This window comes from Protopterus annectens, chromosome 2.part0 (genome assembly GCF_019279795.1).
Source record: "Protopterus annectens isolate FY-2018-M chromosome 2.part0, PAN1.0, whole genome shotgun sequence".
Lineage (NCBI taxonomy): Eukaryota > Metazoa > Chordata > Ceratodontiformes > Protopteridae > Protopterus > Protopterus annectens.
In genome coordinates this window covers 605133309-605156115 of record NC_056728.1, presented here as the reverse complement: position 1 = coordinate 605156115, position 22807 = coordinate 605133309, and the positions used below count along the sequence as shown (strand labels likewise).

At 38.6% G+C, this 22807-nt stretch overlaps 1 protein-coding gene across 1 annotated transcript in view; it reads right to left on the bottom strand.

The window, feature by feature from the left end:
* The window catches only part of TECRL (trans-2,3-enoyl-CoA reductase like), a 1073904-nt gene that overhangs the window by 126131 nt on the left and 924966 nt on the right, over nt 1–22807 (bottom strand). The window contains exon 10 of the mRNA XM_044060983.1: nt 6052–6137. Coding sequence (XP_043916918.1) covers nt 6052–6137 — 86 coding nt within the window. The remainder of the gene's footprint in view (nt 1–6051; nt 6138–22807) is intronic.

The following is a 22807-nucleotide window of genomic DNA, read 5'->3' as shown; positions in this document are numbered from 1 at the left end:
GATATTAAACAACCTGGAAGCAGAACAGTGTTATTTCTAATTATACAGTTTTATTAAGATTGGCACTTTATTCAGCTGATTTTACTGCACCTGTGCTTCTTGCTACTTTATTACTTTATTTTGCTTTAAGCCGCTTGTTCTTAAAGTGTTCAGTTGCATTTATTCTGTGGCATTTATTACCACTTGTTAGTAGTCTGATTACATTGTAACTGTTATTCTAAGCCTATTAGTTTTGATTTAAGGACTTGGGCTTCAGGCTAGTTATCTTACATAAGGAAGGTTTGTGGTCTACACTCTTGTGGTAGTAGAGGTAACTTACATCCTTCTAAGTTGGGAATTGCTGGTTGAAGTTTAATTGTGTTTGTTATTCTAAAAGTGTCTTAGTTCTGGTCTAAGCGCTTGGACTTCAGACTAGTTATTTTACATTAAGAAGGTTTGTGGTCTGCTCTCTAGTGGGAGGAGAGGGTAGCCTCTGCCCTTCTGAGCTGGTAGTTGCTGGTAAAGGCTTATTATGCTTGTTATTCTAAGTGTCTTTGCTCTGGTTTAAGCACTCGGTCTCCAAACCAGTTATTTTACATTAAAAAGGTTTGTGGTCAAAACTGTCTTGGCAGGAAAGGATAGCCTACACCCTTCTGAGCTGGGAATTGCTGGTTGAAGGCTTATTGTGTTTGTCTTCTAAATATAAGTATAATTTAATCCTGTATTGCACTTTGTGAACTGTATTTTGTTGAACTGCTGCTTTATTTTTACTGTTTTTGCTGCTGTGACTGCTTCATTCCTCATTTTGTATTATCACTACTTATGCCTTATATATCACAGGCTAAATTCACACTTGCTGAATATAGACTGTTTGGTATCACTTGAGCCCTAAAATCAGCCATCTTAAATTAAGAGGGTCTCCGTGCACCTGGCAGAGGTGTGTAGCTCAGGACCTATCTGAGTTGGGGATTGCTGGAATAAGGTTCTTGTCTCCTTGCTAACCCTAGAGCAAAAGCTGATCTAACTTGCCTACCTCCTAACAGTACATATGGTTTGACCTACTACAATGGACAGTCAGTTTCCCAACATTTCTCCAACAAACCTGATTTACATGGGCATCCTGAGGCAATGTAGTAATTGCCTCATGTATGCTGACAACCATTTGCTCCTACATCAAAAAATACAGTATATGAGAGCTGTAACCATACTTTAAAACTGGAATGAGTACTCTCACATAACAATAAACAAGACATCAAACAGGTTGTCAGCACACACACCTCTCCTCACACACAAGATAAAGTCATGACACATATACCCACATATGTGGAGATATTCCCTAAGATCCTACCAAAAGCACAACCAACTTACACATACTAGAGCACAACCAAAATCTATTACACATAACAACACACATACCAGTGTCTCAGTGAATAAGCCCCTAAGGCAGAACACCTCAAAACCAAATGCTCTGGTCTTAGGAGATTCCATAATAAGACACACAGATGTCCCCCTCACCAGGCTGGACAAGCAGAAGGCCATGGCCAGCTGCCTGACAGGTGCCAGGATCCATCAAATCATGCATGAAGTCAAGTCAGTCAGCAAGAATTACCATTATGGCTCTGTCATAGTACACGGAGTAAATGACGTGAGGCATTTAAACCTGAACTATATGAAGAGAGACACGACTGAACTCTCAGATTATGTGTCCCAGGCAGATATGCCCCTAGCCCTATACAGCATTCTACCCTCGCCCAGGATGATGCCACAATATAAACAAAAAATGATTGACTTCAACAATCAGCTTAGCTTCTGGTGTCAGTCCAGGGGGATCCAGTATCTGTGATCCTCAGAAGACATGGTCAATAGCCCATGTTGCCTTGCCAGAGATGATTTCACCTGTCTCTTCTAGGCTTTCAAATAATGGAAAATATGCTTGGCTCCCCCATAGTGCCTTTTTTTATGCAATACCAAAACAACAACAATTCTGACATAAAACATCCACTATAGATAAACTCAAGGTTATGCTGTTTAATGCTAGGTGTCTAAGCAGGAAACTGAGGTCCCTGAAAGCTCTGCTCACCTTGGAGGATGCTGATGAATGGGCAGTCAGAGAGACTTCATTCAAGGTGACAGACAGCACCCTGGCTATGCAAGGCTACAATGCTTTTCACATATTCAGACCTCAAGACAAACATGAAAGAACCAAATGTAGAGGTGTATCCATCTTCATTAAATCCAAATACACTTCAAGACTGGCTAAACAGTATGACTCTCTTGAGCTACTCCAGGTCTAAATAACTATAGGCAAAACACCCTACCACATCATTACTAGCTACAGGTCCCCTACCATGAACCATGAGAAACACACTGCCTACTAGAACTTGCTTGAGTCACTCACTATACAGCCAAACACCTTGGTCATGGCAGATTTCAACTATCCTTCTATTGCCTGGGCAATGTAGACGAGCTCAATCGCCCTGAGGTTCCTGGACTTTGTTAATACAAATGCTCTGGAACAGTTAGTCTGCACCCCTACAAGGAGCTCAAATGTTCTGCACTTAGTACTCACCAATATGGGGGGGTCACTGCACTACCCCCTGTGTTCTGCCCTCCCTGTTAAGGTCAGACCATAAATATATCTTATTCAAAGTAATGATCAGACCTGACACCTCCACAGCAGCAACAAAAATGAGAAACTTCTCCAAAACAAACTATAGCCTACTAAGCAATGGTTTGAAAAGTTTCAACCCCCCCATTAACACAGCCAACAATGACTCTTATGCAGAGGAGTACAAAAATGGCCAGTATAACCCCTAAAACAACTGTATTGACTCTGCTGTACCTGACAGGATCAAAACCAAGTCCTTCCATAAAAACAAGCCACCCTGGTGGACCTCGAGTATAAACAGGTTATATAACAAAAGGAAGAAACTGATATCTAAGAACAAGAGGGAACCCTCCATAGCTTGAACAAGCAAATCAGATATCTGGTAAACTCTTCTAAAGCTAGTTATGAGGCTAAATTAGCTTCTCCAGCTAAAAACAGTCATAAGGCTTTCTTTAGCTATGTTCAAAATCTAAAAGGAATACACAGCTATGTGCCAAACTCATAGTGGATGGTACCACTCACACTGACCCTGAGGAAATTACCAAACTGTTAGCTGACAGATTTGGTGCAAACTTCACCCACCTGTCCCCACCAGCCATACCCAACAGCATACCTGACACCTGTCCTCTGCCCAGTATCTCCAATGAGCAGATCATGTTTGTGCTCTCCAAGGCCAAACACATGGCCTCTATGGGACCAGATAGCATTTCAGGCTGCTTACTAAACAACCTAAAACATGACCTAGCAGATCCACTTGGGACTATCTTTAAAAATAGCCTGAGCATTGGCTTTGCTCCAGCAGAGTGAATAACAGCAACTGTTATCTCCTTGCACAATGGGGGTTTATCAACCGACCCTGGAAACTTTAAACCTATAAGCCTAACCAGTCTTATGTGCAAGGCCATGGAAAGAATCATCATAGACCAAGTCAACAAGGACATAGGCAACCTTCAAACACTTGACCCGACCCTGATTGGCTTTGTTAAGGGTAGATCCTGCTTACTACACCTGGTGGATTTCAACAATGTCACCAAAGCCTTGGATGAAGGCAAAGAAGTACATACTGCCTTGCATGACTTAGCCAATGCTTTCAACACACTCCCCCATTCAGGTATCATTGAGAAACTCTCCCAGATTGGTATTAACCCACATGTCACTAGATGGGTAGCCAACTGGCTCACCAATAGAACACATTCTGTGAAAATTGGGGATTCCACCTCCAACAGTAGAACAGTTACCAGGTTTTGTGCCGCACCCTCTACTGTTTCAAATTTATTTCTCAGAAGTCCAGGTGAAAGTAGACAACCTGTGGCTTACCAAGTTCACAGATGACTGCAAACTGGGAGCAATCATTGAGTCCCCTAAAGATATTAGCATATTACATGAGGGGTTAATACAAACAAATGATTGGTGCCAAAGTCACAGTCTAAAACTAAATGCAAAAAAGTGCATAGTTGTGACCCTTTGGGAAAGAGGTAGTCCTGCAGATGACAATACAGGTAACACCCCTCCAAGCTCAAACCCAGTGGTGAGTGACTTGGGAGCACAAGTTTATAGCAGTCTAAACTTCAATCAACATGTGCCCACAGTGGTAAGGGAAGCCTTTTATCTTGCAAACCTCATCACTAAGGGCATTGCATCCAAGACCAAGAATGTTATAACTCCTCTGTACTTCACCCTCATCAGATCACTAATAGAGTACAACACTCCTTTTGCATGTACCTTACCAGACACCTGCAGCAGCTGGAGAGACCACAGAGGCTCCTGACCAAGAGAATTCAAGGCCTCCAAAACATGACCTGCATGGAAAGACTGAAAGCCCTGTCACTGTACTCTGTGTCCTACAGGCTGCTGAAAGGCGACCTGTGCCTGGACTACAGAGTAGTCTCTGACCCTGCCCTAATGGAAATGCTGCATGTCTGCAAATCAAATGGGAGAAAAGTCACTCACTCCAGAGATCTCAAATTAGCTCATGACTTAAATTAAACAAAACATGCTGAAGAGACAGATATGTCTCCCAGAGACTGCCACTACTCTGGAATAAACTCTCAAATCAGGTTAAGCAGAGCTCCTCAATGACTATATTTAATAGCAACCTGGACAACTGTATGGGGAGACCATAAATTCCCCCATGAGATGGGACCTATGTCCCTCATGGACAGTGGCAGTCAGTGCTGATAACATATTAACTCTGCAAACAATAAAACCATCTAGCAATGGTCAATTAGGGAACCATATAGCATCGATCAGTTAGGGAACACGGGTATTACATGGCTATGCTTGTAAAGGCCCTAGGGTCATTAGCCTAGTAACCTCCGATGAACCTATAAACCTATAAGGTAAAAAAGATACAGACATCTGAATTCAATGACAGCTATCATTATCACATAGTAGTATTTCAGAAAAAGTAGGTTTTAACTGTGAAGATGTTATTAAAATCTGTTAATTTTATAGTTTAACTTTCTTTTTCTTTTACTGTATTTTAGGTAATTTAGATTACTAGCATTGGAAAGGCAATACTGTTTCTGATTAGTTAGTTTCAAACAGCATTTTCTTTTCTTTTATTGTTTTATACCGCTATCTTTCTTCATGTTATAATAAGGTAAAATTGTATTTGTTGTGTAGAGTTGAATGGAGTCTGCTGTGGGCAGGGAAACACTTGAACTAAAGTTTTTTTTTTCCTTTATTTCCTATAGGCATCTGTTGTATTTAATGAATTAGTATTTATTTGATGAAAAACCACTGGAAAAAATCACAGAACATGAAATTTTAGGAAGTTCGATCAAGCTAGGTATTTTTCCCCTCAAGCTAAGTGTGGATTATCAAGGTTTCCCTATCTTATTCCAGACATTCATTGTTTAGTGGTGGGAAGTCTCCAGATCTGCTAGACCAAGAGATGTCCAGAGGAGGTCATCTTTCACAAAGACCTTGAGGAGTTTGTCTTCTTAGAGAGAACAATTGTGTAAGTCCCTAATTACACCCTGGGTAGTGGAACAGCCTACCGTAATCACTGCACAGACTTGCAGTGGCCTACATATTGCTACTGAAGGCTACCACAAGGTGATGAACCCCTTGAGGGATTGTAGCTCTATATGGCCTTCTCTGCTATACCAACCTCCCTGGATGAGCATGCCCATACTTAACCTGCCAATAACATTAAGGACCCAAACCACTGCTAAAACTTGGTACACCCTGTCTATTGTCAGATCTTTATCCGTCTTAACCATCAACACTAACATATTCAGTAAAATCTTAACATATTTTCATGTGATAATGTTTTGCAAATATGTAACATAACTTCATTTTATTATATATTTTACACTAGTATTGTATTATACATAAGTCATGGGTTATTTTTGTAGCATGACACAATTATTTTGTGATGGATTTAAAATGATGATAACTAATATTTCAGTGAAGTTCAATAAAGTGAGGCAATAATATCAATTTAACCATTAGCTTACCTCGTAAGTATAATTTGGACAGGAGACCAGTCGAAATAGCCAGGTAAATGGATTGAAGGTTGGGCATGGAAGACTTGTTATGTCACCTATTTCAGGAAAAGATCAAAATGCAGAGTAAGTCTTAAAAAGCATACACATAATATTTATCATTTATTTATTTACTATTTGGTAAATGAGTGGGCGAGCTGGTCTAAACACCCTATTCAGGTACAACCCAAAAATACAGAAACAAAAGCAAATAATGTGAATATTCAAGAAGCATACAATATTTAAGAATAAATGCAGAATCATGTTTTTATAGGGTTTTGGAACAATCAAATACTTCTTGCAGATCTTTGTTTTTTTTACTGAGGCTTACATACAGAGAACTATTGAAGAGGTTGACTTAACAGTATTTTTCATCACTAACATTATCTTTCCTGTGTAGTCATTATAATAATAAAGAAACAGTTCAAATGTACTATTTGTCAATGTATTTGAGATCTATTTACAATTAGAACTAATACAGAAACAAGCTGCCTTGCTCATTGGCTCAAAGAGCTGGTTTTCTGACCGAATTCCTAATGTCATAGGTTCAAGCAATGCGTCTGGGTGTCAGAAGATTCAATGAGGAATTAAAAGTCAGTGGCTGATGACCAGATTACCCATCTCTGGGAGAGTGTTGGATATGTGTCAACACCTAGGGCATGTACAAGGAACGGGTCATGAAAATACCTCCAACATATACACGATTCTGAAGATGCAACATATCAAAGGCCTTTTATTGATGTAGTTGAGGGTGGGATACAATACAGCAGAAGCACATTAAAATGTGTCAGCAACGCAGGAGGCATTGCTATCTCCTGACAACCACCACATTCAAACCAACATCTAATGAAGGCCTACAAGGACCCAAATCTCACCAATAATTCCTAGATGCCAGATAAGGTTACTCATAAGGTAGCTCCCAGTTGAAAGTGGGAACTCCTACTGGGAACTCTTGAGTGATATGGAGCATTGCAGCCAGGCAGGCTGGAGGAGGAATGGGTCAACTAGACAGTCCAGTAACTCCCAAAATGCAAAATAACTAATACTGTGCAAGTACATAGGATAAAGTGATTAATGCACTGAGCATTTCCAAAGTAAATAGTAAGTAATGTATAAGAAAAACTGTGTTAAACCATGTTTCTAAACCTTAGAAGGGATGCAAACAAAAACTTAAGGTGATTTCTCCATTTCTGAGTTAAATAAAATAATTATTGATGACTTATTTTTAGGCAATAAAAATAAACACAATAACAAAATCATATTATGGTGCAACAGCACATCAAAGCATAAAAGATGATGCATATAGGCTCATTAACAAGAGTCAGGTTACACAAACATGAGAATGACATGCAAAGGATCATATTGAAAAAAAAACAGCCGTGAAAGATATCATTTGTTGGAACCTTTGAAAAAATACCATCATAAAGGGCTGATAAGAAATAAAGAATGCTTTATTTATTTGCAATGCTCATTTAGCTAATCTTGTTTCATTTAAGTGGACTTAACTGCTTAGTTAAAAAAGCATCAAACAAACTTGCAGGCAATTGCCATTGGTTGCCTCTAAAATCATTGCAAAAAGTAATTGCAAATGTAAACCGATAGGTTACATTAGCAATTTTGAAAAGTAAAACAAAAAAGCAGCTTTTTACCTGGGTGCTTTGCCACCCCCCACACACACACACACACACATAGAAATTAAATATACTAACCCCATGGTTGCACCAACTCAGAAAAAGGGTAAAAACTTTTGAATTATGTAACGGTTGTCATAATGAGCAAAGGTAATCGTGTTAGAACTGTAAAGGATGTGGAGTAAGAGAGCAGCACAAGTGAAACTAAGAGTAAACATAAGCTAGAAAATAAAATGAACACATTTAGAAAAGACAAATCCTTAAGTCAGCCTGAAAAATTTTTCAGACAGGCACAGCTGGGAAAAGGCACATTATCATAAAAATACAACTCACTAACTAACTAACTAACTAACTAACTAACTAACTAACTAACTAGCTAACTCACTCACTCACTTAATGTTAACTTATATAACTTTACGCAACTAATCAATTGCACTACTAGGCCTTCCAAAAACTCCCTTACTAGAAGTACAATAGACTGGATTCTAGTATCCCATCCTCATTACATCTCAGATAGTGGTACTCTCCCCGACCCACTAGGTGACCACTTCCCCACTTTAGCCCGTCATCTCCTCTCTTCCATACAACTAACTCACACCTATACTTCCACTTGCTGCCTAAAAGACTTCAGTCCTGATACTTTCTCAAATGCACTAAAAAGCACAAACTGGAACCCATTAAAGGCTCTTCACTTAGATAATACTGTCACCTATTTTAACTCAACTTTCACAAACCTGTTCAACTCCTTTGCCCCTCTAAAAACTAAATGTACAGAAAGTAACCCTGTACCCTGGTTAACCAAAAACACCTTAGCTACTAGGCAACTCCGAGACAAAGCCTGGACACATTATCACAAAAATAAAACCACCACCACCCTTAATGAATATAAAATGCTACGTAATAAAGTCAAAAAACGTATTACCTCAGACCGTAAAGCCTATTCCTCTACTCTCCAAACCAACCACAACACCAATCCCAAACTATTCTGGAAAGGAATCTCATCTCTCCTCAATCCTGGGAAAAAAGAAAACCCTTGCCCTGACCCAGATGCCTCTGACTCGGACTTAGCCACTCAATTTAACTCTTTCTTCATTGAGTCCATAAACAAGCTAACACATCCTTCACCAACAACTCGGTGGCCCCTCCTCTGCCTGTATCCATCCCTTCCTCCCCTGGCATCCTCTGCTCCCATCCCCCCTTCTCCATCAATCCCATCCCCATCCATCATAAAAAAACTTCTCCTAAAATTAAAACCTGGCTCCAGTGTCCCTGATGAAATACCCTCCTATTTTCTAAACGTAACTGCAGAAGCAATTGCTCTCCCCATCAGCATACTAATTAATTGGTCTATCTCAGAATGACAGGTCCCCCAGCTCTGGAAAAAAAACATTTATTATCCCTCTCCACAAAGGAGGCAATAGCAATGACATTCCTAACTTCCACCCTATTGCTATCTTATCACTCATTTCTAAGCTTCCTGAAAAATGTATCCACCTACAATTTTTAGCCTATCTCATCAATAACCAGCTTCTTAGCCCCACACAACACGGATTCAGACCCGGTCATAGCACCTCCACAGCCCTCCGCTCCTTCCTTGAAACAATTAATAAAGTCTGTGACTCTGGCCATTTCATGTCCACTCTCCTCCTCAATCTCTCTAAGACATTTGACACCATTTTTCACAACCTGCTTCTTAGTAAACTCTCCAAACTAAATCTATCCCATTCTTGTATCAACTGGTTTTCCAGTTACCTCACAAATAGACAACAAGCAGTTAGACGGAAAAAAGCCACATCACCTTTCCTTAATCCCATAGATGTCCCCCAAGGTTTTATTTTAGGTCCCCTACTATTCAATATATTCATAAATGACTTCTACCAAGCTATTCCTAACACCAGCTTCATCCACTATGCCGACAATTCTACCATTATCTGCTCCTCCTCTTCTATCCCCACTCTAATCAAACTAACTCAAAGTGCCTTCTAATCCACTGAACAATGGATGCTAGACAACCATCTCGCTCTTAATGCAACCAAAACTAAACTTATGCTATTAACCACCTTCAAAAACTCCTCCCTAGATAAACATTCATTCATAATCACCAGCCAAAATAATACTCCCCTAGAAAGAGTCCCCGACGCTAAACTACTAGAAGTGCTAAGTGACAATCAACTAAAATTTGATAAACATTTACGAGTAAATATAAAAAAAAACATAAAAACTTGGTATGCTTTACTGCCATAATTGCTACATCTCTCCCTTCACCAGGCTCATACTAGCTAACAGATCTCTCATCCCATCCCTTCTAGATGGTGCATCTATTCTCACCAACCCGCAATCCTCCCTCAAGACAAAACTCTCCTTTTGCTACGTCAAGATATCAAAATTTACTACAGGTCATAGGGCCACTTCCCACCATTGTACTTCCCTTCATCAACTAAACTGGCTTGAGCTACCCAACTTCCTTACTTATAGCCAACTCATGCAAGCACACAAACCATTTTCAACCCCTCTCTCTGTCCTTCCCTTGTCACTACCTTTGAAATGCATGAACCAGATCGACTTCTCAGATCCAATTCCTAAAAGCTAATTAAACTACATAAACCCACACGTCCAGCTGGGAATCATCTAATGTCCTTCTCTCTAGCATGCCCCTGAAATTCTCTACCATCTCCTATCCGCACTACTAGCAGTCTCTCCTCATTCAAAACCTTGCTGCACTCTCACCTAACTTCACCATGGGAATGCTCCTGTTCCCATCCTACTTAATCCTGCCTATACCACTTCTTACTCTCTTGATACTAAATATGTCATTATAGCCTCCTATAGTTCCACATCTCTAGTGAGCTGATTGAATAGTAACCGTAGATACCACTAATTAATTAAACTGTAAGACTTCTGCATAAAGCTCAAATACTACTACTCTTGCAAAAAAATGTTTTATTTCTGTTATTGCATTATACTATGTTCTTATATTATCATACTCTATAATTGTTAATTTTACTTATCATATGTGCTTTGTTATCCTGTGATTTAATCTGCAATGTTTATGTGCAATGTATACTTGTGTACATGTGTATTTGTATTTTTCTGGAGCATTTCTCCCCTGAACTCCATTGAAAATGGGCTCCTTGAGGCCCAATGGACTATCCTGGCAAACAAACTGCAAATAAAATAAATATATATGGGGATATGGGAAATTTTATGAAAAGTGATTAACTGGTTCTTGGATTGCAATGCAACACGTTGATTTGGGGGGAGTGGAATAACAGTAATACAGGCAGTGATTTGTATCATTTCACTGCAAGTGATTTTTAAAGGAATTGCTTTCTCTCTCTCTCTCTCTCTCTATATATATATATATATATATATATATACACACATATCTATATGGTTCTACTTCACCAGCATTAAATCTAACATAACCGAAGATAAGACGGAGACGAGAACTCTGAAACTTCAGTTAAATGAACTACCACAAGTTAAATACACCGTACCATCTCCAAACCACCCAGGTGGGGGGGGGGGGCAATGCCCCCCACATCCCGACTAACTAAATATACCAACTACGGGATTGCAGTACAGTGGGTAAAAGGGTAAATTTCGCCTTGTTGGCCCAGTGGCTACTTACTATGGGAAACTTGTCGGCTATGTGGTCGTTCATTTAACTGAAATTTCAGAGTTCTTGTGTTGGTCTTCCCTTATTCGGTTATGTTAAGATTTCATGCTTGTGAAGTAGGCCCATCTATATATAAATATATATATATATATATATATATATATATATATATATATATATATATATATATCAATTAATAATGAATAATCACTGGTGAGTTTGATCAAAACAAAAAAAACATCGAACAAATTCTCAGGCAATTAACATTAATTGCCTCTAAAATCATTGCAAAAAAGTAATTACAATTGCCAATCAATAGGTTATATTAGCAATTATGAAAAGTAAAACAAAAAAACAGCTTTTTATATCGGTGCCCCCCCCTAAACCTCCATGTTTAAGCCTCTGCCCCATTACCCACAGAAATTAAATATACTAACTCCATGATTGCACAAACTCGAAAAAAGGGCAAAAACTCTTGAACTGTGTACAACTATTATGTAATTCAACAAACTTTACCAGTGATGGAAAACACCACCACTTCATCACTTGATAACATGTGTGCAGTGATAACTTGTATAGCAGTCATGCATAAATACATATATCTATATATATATATATATATATATATATATATATATATATATATATATATATATATATATATATATATATATATATATATATATATGTATATATATATATATATATATATATATATATATATATATATATATATATATATATATATATATATATATATATATATATATATATATATATATATATATATATATATATATATATATATATATATATATATATATATATATAAATATATATATATATATATATATATATATATATATATATATATATATATGGGTCTACTCTGTTTCATTGAATCTCATTTCACTGAATTTCATTTCACCCCGACCACTTTGCTGAAAACTCAAATTATTGAAAACCTATTTCACTGAATCTCATTTCACTGAACTGCCGTTAGCATATATGGCACTGTGTAGAGTACTGTAAGGCAAGTAAAAGGAATATGCCCTTTTCCCCACTGTATTGCGATCCTGGAGTTAGTATATATAGTTGGGGGTGTGTGGGGGGCAAAGCCCCCCCCACTTAGTCTGTGTACATATTGTTTTCTGGAGAGAGTTAGCCATTGGTGTTGCAACTATGCATGGCTATCGTTTAAAATGTATTGTTTTGAAGTTTTTGGTAAAATACAATATAAAACAAACAAGGTGGGAGGCTATGTCGTCCAGACCACCTGATGTGGGGCGCTATGCCCCTCACCCAATAACTATATCTTATATATATATATATATATATATATATATATATATATATATATATATATATATCTACTAACTTTAGGATCACACTACAGTGGGGAAAGGGGCATATACCTTTTACTTGCCTTACAGTACTCTATACAGTGCCATATATACTAAGTTCAGTTCAGTGAAATAAGTTTTCAGTAATTTGTGTTTTCAGCTATGTGGTCTGGGTGAAATGAAGATATATATATATATATATATATATATATATATATATATATATATGGATCTAGTACTTATGCTCGAATGCATAACTCACCGAACTGCTATTAACCAAACACTAACCACCGAATACACAGTAAAATGAAAACATATTCCACCGACTCACTAATCACTGAAAATAACACAACGGCAGATAACTGCAGCAAAACTCAAGTGAATCCTGTAGATAACGAAGTGTAACAAAACCACTAAATCTTCTTTTATGCAGGGTGCAAGCCCCCCTGCACCCCCCACACCCCCCTACTTTTATATTCTCACTCTAAGGTTGCACTACAGTGGGGAAAAGGGAATTCTCCCTTAACCGCACCCTAGTTCGACCGGCACTCTTGCAATTATGAACGGCATTCTTGTTACACTTCATTATCTACTTACAACGCATAAGTAAAGCCTTTGTAAACTGAATTCTGTGTTTATTATTTCTTTGTTAGCACGAGTGTTGAGCTTTGTACATGGGATGTGTGTTTTGGGCTTACGCTACAGGAGTCACTTGAGTTTTGCTGCAGTTATCTGCCATTATGTTATTTTCGGTGATTAGTGAGTCGGTGGAATATGTTTTCGTTTTACTGTGTATTCGGTAGTTAGTGTTTGGTTAATAGCAGTTCGGTGATTTATGCATTCGAGCATAAGTACTAGATCCATATATATATATATATATATATATATATAGATAGATATATATAGATATATGTATATATATATATATATATATATATATATATATATATATATATATATATATATATATATATATATAGATAGTATAAAAGCAAAGGGTATAACGGTTGCAAATGTTTCATGGTGAGCATGATTATTTGTTTCTAAACTGCCTGCCGGTGAGCAAATGACTTAATTACTTGTTAAAAACAGCAATAATTGGATCTTTTGTTAATTGTCTATAGTTTGTGATGTCTCTTATCCTTTAACTCTTTCAATCCAATGAAGATGTGAAAGTTTGTACTCTTAACTTCTCATGATTGCATCCTGAGTTGTTTGACAAATCAAGTTATATCTTCATATTTCAAACAAATGTTTACATCTCTACAGCCATAAAGGTTACTAAAGACAAATTAATTGCAATGTGTTCAGTGCAAACAAATCTTTACAGTGGTAGTACTCATCAGATTTTAGGTCTTAAACTGGATTTTAGACGTTATAATAAGTACAGTAAATATTAATTGTGTGATATTTTTAAAGAACTTGCAATATCTCAGGAATCCCTCAAGAAATACACATAATGTCAGCAGAATTTTGTTCCTAGGTTCATAGGGGTGTGCTAGGCCACAAGTGCATTTTTAAGCCTAGTCATGCATCACAACATCTCTGACAAGTTGTCATACCCAAGATAGTTGTAAGTAGGGGCTTGAGAGATGAAACATTAACAAGCAAGAGCCTGGAAGATGAACCATTTACAGGTTATCTCTGTCCATTAGAGACATAGGTGCCAAACCCGGGATGAATTTGTTGTTCCCTGTCCAATTGTCCAAGTTATACTTGAATTGGTTTAGGGAGGAATTCTGCTTCACGTGGATGGGGTGTCTGTTGAAGAGAAAGGGTTAATCTCTAGGATACATACCTGTCTCTCCAGCAGGTCCTATTTATATCACAGGCAAGGTTTAAGTCTTTAGAATGGGTAATCCTGGTGCTGTTTGTTTTGTGGATATACATGAGGTCCATCATTGTGAGGTCTGACAATGCCTTGTATGCCAGGCATAGCTCTCCCCTCAACAGCCTGTATGAGATAGAATACAGGAATGGAGCCTTGAGTTGGTCTGCATAGGATATGCTACTTACACCCTGCATGTAATATCTCAGAATTCACTCAAGAAGCACACATACCATCAGCAGCATTTTGTTCATCCATTTGTAAACTTTCATATGGGAGTAAGCAGTTTCATCCATCCATCCATCCATTATGATAGTATAAATAAAATACTTTATGAACAACAATAAATATCCCTTAAGAAGCGCCACACAGAGGACAAATATTAGTGCAGTTGTGTTGATCTCCATGTAAGGTTTAAAATGATTTCTTTCAGTAGCTTGTATGTAACATGATTTTGAAATTATTAAAGCAAAATTGCACAGACTATATTACTAATTAGATGCATCATTATAACATAAATGCAGAAACACCAGGAGGTGCCTCTAGGTTGTAATGAGTTACATGGTATATTATTTTTTAAATCACTGTAATTTTATGTTTTTATAAATGATGCAGCACATTACAAAATATATTTAATTATTATTATATTATTATTTTGACTGAAAAGTAAACTTAACAAATTAACACTATCAAGGTTCCCAGTCAAGGATATTTATTTGTCCTCCCAAAGGTAAAGAAAGGTATTCAAACTCCTAGAACAAACCCATCTTTAAATTATGACAAATCAGTTAAAATGTATTTATCAATCCTATTCACACAGATAACTGAAGGTGGATATGTTGTAATATGTCTTATCTGTGGGACAAGATACATTCAAAAGATAGTGACCAATAATTCTGCTGCACAGCTGAAGAACATGAGTTGGGAGTTACTTGGCAGTGTTGCAATGAACCACTATATTGAGCTACAATTGTATGTGTTAACTTCTAGAACTGAAGCTGACACAAAAATATCTGATAAAGAAAAGTGAGAGAAGGAAAATGTATAAAAAAGAAAATAAATCAATGTGATTATGTATGATTGGGAAGATGGAAAGATCTTCAGATGAAACAAAAAATAAAAGACAGAAGAAACTCTAATAACCAATTAGTGAATAACATAAGCAACTTAATTCAAGTCAAGGAAATCAAGAAATTCACAGAGCAAGACATGAGTCTTGTAAGTCCTTCCCAGTGGTCTGACATCTGTCTTCTATCTTTTCCTTATAGTGTAGTAGGCTACTCTTCCATGCCAGACACTAACAGGCTGTTTGACCTGCCAGTCATATCACTTAGGGACTGTGCTATAGAAAGAAACATTCCAAACATGGCATTTTATAAAAAAAGATCACATGAGAAATGATCTAGCAGAATGCTCTTTTAAACAAAGTCTCAAGTCAAGCATGTCTGATGGCCCATCACTGATATCCTTAAGATAAGACAGTGTTTGCTGACATCTTGCATTGGTGGACAAGTAAACTCTTAAATGGAGTCTGCAAGCAGCTGTATTTGTCCACATATGCTTGCCTGGTTGTGTCTGTAATGCTTATTAATCAGTTTAGTGAGTGATGAGTGTTAAGAAGGGATGGATGATGATAAGTGTTAGGTCAGTAGGAGGAGTGAGTGAAGGAATTGGGGTAGGTAAACAGAGAAGGGGGAGTAGGTATTTATAGTTTGGATAGTAGAATTTTGGTTTCTTTGGCATGGGTGTTTGATGTACAAGCAAACGTTTGCCAGTGTCCAAACAACCAGGGAGTGGATTTGGCTATTCAGTAGATGGTATAGAAGTGAGTGTGTTTCCCAGTTTCCTTGGTTAATTGTAGAGGTATGTTCATGACTTTTTTTGCAGCTTTAACAGCAAGTGTAAAAAGGGTTAAAAAATTAACGATTAAGGCTGCCATATAGGTACTGGGAGGTAGTAGAAGGGCATGAATAAAAATGACAGATGAAAGCAAGAAGGCATGGTCAGTGGGATCTGCCTAGTTGAGACGTAGTTAGTTTTGGTAAGGGTGTAGCTTACCTGGTGGGGGTGGTATTCAGCACTGATCTGCTGTGTTGTGCCCTGATTTTTTCTTTTTCTTTCAAGTAGGAAACAGTTCCCTAACTTGTTTTTTTGTTACTGGCTGGTTCATGTTTTGGACCAGATGTGACATATTCTACCCATTCATTTTCTGTCATTGGCCATGTGGGTGTTGCCTGGGATGCCCAAGTGCTTGCTGAAGGAATGCTGAGAGTCTTCCTTAATTCCAAAAGAGAGGTCATTGTAGATGCTTAAATATCCATTGCAGTTAAATTCCATAGATATCTTAGACTTTTGAGTAGTTTTTTTCTGGTAAGATTAACATTTCTATAACACAGGGCAGGAGTCAGTCATTGTTGAGACCTGTGGAAAAGTGAAAGTAAATTGTTTGTTGACTTGGTCTGCCAGCCTAGTGAGGGGGCTGGGAGGGAGCAATACTCCTTCGGCCATTCTTTTGGACAATGCCAAAATATTAATGGTAGGGTGTAAATATCACTGTTATACATTTAGAAAGCTAATGGAATAATTGATTGCATATTAGCATTCAGTTTCTGAAGTTCAAGGGGGAGTTAAAGCTAACATGTGTAGTGACAGGTAAGTCATGTGCTACTATTTGTGCAGGTTCGAATGTAACCGATCAGTGCAGCATTCAAGCTTGAGCCATCAAGGTGGAAGACAAAACAGAAAAAAATGAAACATTAATATGGCTCATAGTGAGAGGGAAAGGAAATGTCGGCATGCTGTTCTTCCATAGCTTTCAACTTCTTTATTGATGAATTCTGGATAAAACCTGAAATAAGATGCATGCGTGTGTAAGTATGTGGGGGCGGCTAATATAAGGGTTGCAACTCTCAATTTCTTTGCTCAAGAATTCTGAACAAAGCCAAAAATGATGAGAAGACAAAGCCCTAAAATCAAGGACAAGTTCTAAATATTACTCTAATTCACTTAAAAAATCATCAAGCATTTCCAGAACAATATGTTATATGAGACTCTAATATCTGACATTATTGACTGATTGTAATCTTGGGGTGGCCGAAGTGGTGCAGCGGTTAGCACTGTTGCCTCACAGCAAGCGGTTCTCCGGTTCAATCCTCAGCTGGGGTGCCTTCTATGCGGAGTCTGCATGTCCACCCTGTGGTCATGTGGGTTTCCTCCGGGTGCTCCAGTTTCCTCCCCAAAGACATGCTATAGGTGGATTGGAAACTCTAAATTGGCCCTAGGCATGAGTGTGCGCATATGTGTGCCTTCCATGGAAGGTTGGGTGCCGGGCTGGCAATTCGACACCGTAAAACTCCACTGCCAATCATGAGCAGACAGGTGATCCGCTGTGGCGACCCCTAACCGGGAAAAGCCAGAAGAAGATTGTCTGATTGTAATCTTCAATGCATTACTCAAAAATCAAAAGTGTAACAATGTAAAATAAAAAAATATGAAGCAAAATCGAGGATGTTTTGAAAAATTCTCAGCAGTTGAGAGGTATGGTAAGAACAAAGTTTAGATTTTGATATAAGAAATTTAGAAAGTGGTTAAAATAACAGTTTGTATGTTAGCATGTAGTTTCTGAAGAATATGAAGCCTGAAAATTTAATGTATGTCACTCTTTAGTAACACTAATCCTTAAACACTTGCTAGATGACCGCGGGGAGATTCATAAAGGTACTGCGATGTGTACATCACTGTGTACATACTGTGATATGTTTCTGAATTCAAAAATAGCCCTAAGTAGGAACAGCTTGGTGCATTAACACAAAGATGTTCAGCACTGTGAAGGGCTAGCCCCAAAAATGCACTCTGAATCCTGGAACTGCCTCCATGCACAACACAAACATAGTGAAGGAAAAGAAACTTACTAAGCAAGATTAGTCTCTCTGATAAGACTATCTCTGTAGATATAAAAAGGTGTTATGTACTCACCATAATATTCTATCTGTGCTGCCCATTGTATTTCTTCTTCCACTGTTGGAGTTGAGGAAGAATGAAAATGGACAACACAGAATGAGTGTTATAGTGAATACATAACTTCTTTATCTGATGTTGTCATTTTATTCTTTCCTCAGCTGTTGGGTTCATATCTGACCCTTGGATTTGACTTAGTGGCTTTTTTAGAGCTCATGACCTCTTGTCTTACCCATAATGCATCAGTGCCCTACTACACCTTAGATCTAGTTTGTGGACTTTTAGTGAATATAAAAACAACAAATACCAGTATCTGGAGCTCAGTCAATGGAAATTGGGTCCCTTTTGTATCTTCTGATCCATCCAGAAGTCATATTGGTAGGGGGTTGGAGGGAGGGGAGTTAAGGAAGAATGAAAATAGACAGCATAGATGGAACATTATGGTGAGTACATAACTTCTTTATCTGATACTGTCATTTTCATTCATTCCTCAACTGTTGGGACAGAGTTCCCAGCTACCTCAATCCCGGAAGGACTCTAAGGAAGGATATTCCTGACCACAGCTGAGCTGAAGGCTGCTCTTCCCCTTGAGACCAGATCCAATTTGTAATGAGCAATAAAGGTATGAGGGTTAGCCCAAGTTGCAGCTGTACAAATATCATCCAAGGAAGATCTGGATAAAAACATTGAAGATGTTGTCATAGACCCGGTAGAGTGAGCTTTTAGAGGTTTTGGCAAAGTTAGACCTACTTTTTGGTAAACAAATGAAATGCAATCAGTTAACCATTTGGCTAAGATCACTTTGGTTTACCCAATTCTGAATCCAATAAGGAAACAAATAATCGATCTAATTTCCTGAAAATTTTTGCCCTGTGTAAGTAAAAATGCAACTGTCTGCGAACATCTAGCAAATGTAGCATATATTCTCCTTTGTTTGAAAAATTTGGAAAGAAACTATAAGGTTGTTATTTTGATTAATATTGGATTCTGATACCACATTAGGAAGGAAGGAGTGGATAGTTCATAAGGATACCCTATCCTTATGAAAAATCAAATAAGAAGGTTTAGAAGATAGGGATGTAACAGCTACTTAAAAGATAGTTTTCCGAATAAGAAATTTTAATTCACATTTTGCTGATGGTTCAAAGGGAGACTGGGTCAAGGATCATAAAACTAAATTTAAATTCCATGGGGGAGTTGGGTCTTTAAAAGTAGGTCAAAGAAGAAAATGTTATTTTACAAACACCTTGCAAAGTTTGAAACAGGCTAAAGATGAGTTGTTTACACCAATATGAAAATTAGAAATGGCAGCTAATTGTACTTTAACAGTAGAAAAACTAGAACCCTCATTAAAAATGTTTGCAAAAAACTCTAGAACCTTATGTACTGAAAAAGGTCCGATATTCTGCTACAATCAAATGACAAACCTTTTCCATTTACGTCTGTAAATTTTTCTAGTAGAAGCTTTGTGGCAGGATAAAATAATGTAGTGAACAGGGGAGGAGAGCCTGCAGTTTCTTGCCATTAAGGAAAGTGAAGAAACCATGCAATTAATTTCATGCCTGAGATATCTGGCCGTATCATGTTTGATTTGTGATACAGTAGATTTGGAATTGAATCTAAAATCCATGGGAAAAGAAGCAGATGAGACCAAAGAAAGGGAAACTAAATTTAATGAGGCCAATAAGGGGCAATGAGGATGACTGTGAATGATTTTTCTGACCTGGAATTGAATGGTATGTACCCTTGGTAAGGGAAGGGAAATTGTCAAGGATACTGTGTCAAACAAAGATCTGATAAACTCTAATAATTGAGTTGGTTCTAGTTGAGATTTGTTGTGACTGACAGTAATTCCTAGGTGGAAGCATAACTGGAGTACATAATCTCGTGTTTTGGTCAGGTGGTGCCAGGTTGAAGTGGTTCTGAGCCAGTCATCCAAATAAGGAAACACCCAGAATCCTTGTAATCTCAAGAGAGCTGCTACTACTTCTAAGCACTTGGTGAACGTCCTGGGGGCTGTGGTCAGACCAAAGGGCAGACCTCTAAATTGGTAATGCCTGTCTACCAGCTGGAAGCATAAGCATCCTCTGGATTGTCTGTTCATTTTTATATGATAGTATGCATTCTGAAGATCTATAGAGCACATCCAGTCAACCTTGTGCAGGAAAGGCAGAATGGACTGAACTGTGACCATCCAGAACTTTGAATACTGAACTGATTTGTTTAGATTGCTGAGATCCAAAACTGGTCTCCAGGCCCCTGTTTTCTTTGGCTCTAAAAAGAACCCTGAGTATGTTCTGGACTCTTTCTGGTCTGGGGGGCTTCTTGGATGATTCTTTTTTCTAGCAGCTTTTTTATTTCTAGAGCTTTTGCTTATCCCTGACTAGTTGGAACATTGGGAATTGTGTTCGCTGTTAAAGGGGGGGGGGGTGAAAGGGAATTGGGTATTATATAACCACTGCAAATAATCCTCTACACCCATGTATCTTTTGTAACCTCTACCTAGACCCTCTGGTGCAGGGATACATGACCCCTGACCACATCCAGAGATGGACAACCAGACCTCCTTTCAGGAATACTGGTAGGGTCTGTCAGAGAAAGTATCTCTGGACCCCTGGTTCTGTGGGTCCCTCTGCCATGCAAGTGTCATCTTCCATTAGAGCTAACCCTCTGCCCCTGAGGGAACTAACTCCACATGGATCACAGAAAGGACCTTGGGACTTTCTGAACCACATTTTTAACTACCTCGTTGATTCCTGGAAAAGGTTCTTTGAGAAGTCAAAAATGTATGCCCAATGCAGACAGGGTCTTACCATCCAGCTCACACTTGGATAGTGTGTCTTTAATCTTGGAGACAAATAAAGAACTTCCACCAAAGGGAGCATTGGCAAAGGAAGATTTGAAGGGCTTCATAAATCACACATGTGCATCCAGGCATGCCTCCTAATGGAAATGCCTGAACTCACTGCCCTTGAGGTGCTTTCAGCTGCATGAGAAATGAGCCTCATGGACAAATTTGAAATGGACTGTACTGTAGCCAACTGTGAGACAATAGACCTCTCTGTCTCAGAAGTAATGGGGATTTGGTGAGCTCTTAAATCAAATTCTCCTGATGTCTGGTGAAGTGTGCCAAATAGTTCAGTGACAGAACTGCAAAGGTCACTGAAGTGTATACATGCTTCCTGAATTTGTCCAGCATGCTAGACTCCCAGTTAGAGGGATGAACAGAGGAACTTTGTTGTGCAAGCTCCTTTTTTGAGGCTGATGCTATGACCATGGCATCAACTGGTACTCCATTGCTCCAAACCTCTCTGTCTTTGGGTGGTGCCAGAATCATATCTGGTTTCTTGGGGATCAGGTCAACAGAGACAGGTTCCTGTCATGCCCAATGAGAGATCAAATCAATCAGCTCATAGCAGAGTTACCCAGGAGGTAGACGGTCCAGACCCCAAGGCTTCCAGGAATACTGATTCCTCTTGGGAAGGGTTATCAGCTGACCAACTACCCCTTTGCTTGAGGATCTCTAATATGTCTTCAAATGAGACATCATCAGGTGGTGATCTTGGAGACCCTTCCCCCTCATCGAAATCAGTATCTTCCATGACAGACTCTTGAGGAGAGTCTAAGTGCCTCCTGTTGCACTTTCACTTCCTAGAGACTTCTTCAGTGGGGGTGTTAAAAAGAAGTATCAGAAGAAATCAATATGCCCTGAGGTGTACTCTGGATACTTTGAGATGGCTGTCCTTGTGGAGTAGGAGGTTGAGGCTCTTAATGCAAAGACAACTGGATCTAGGAAGTGGGAGCCAAGGAAAGTGTATGTGTCCTTTCTCTTGTAGTAGAGAACATTCTCTGTCTCCACCAGCTCAAAAGCAGGATGCCTAAGGGGAAAAGAAACTGATGGCTCTGAGAAGACATGCTTCTAAACCATTGACTTCTTTTGACCCAAAGGCAAACTGCTTGAAGCAGGGGTCAGAGCTGAACTGTATGGGGTGAGGCTGCATGGGGTAGATAAGGCTCTGACAATCTCAGAGTTGACTCCAACACCCTGGATCCAGTGATGATGCTACAGCTCCAAGACTCATCTGGCTCCAATGAGCTCAGAGCTAGTCCACTCAGAGACAATACACGAATAAAAGATACAATGAACTTCAGATCTGATATGGACAGATTGAGATTGTTAGATGAGATTGTTAGATTGAGATTGTTAGATCCAACTGCTCTGAAACCAAAGGTCAGATTGGAGAAGGAAACAGAATAGGTGGGGTAGTACTTATGAAGGTCTCTGGACCCAATGTGTAGGAGCTGTGAGAACCCCCATTTGAATTTGCATCAAGAGAAAGTTCTTCATCAT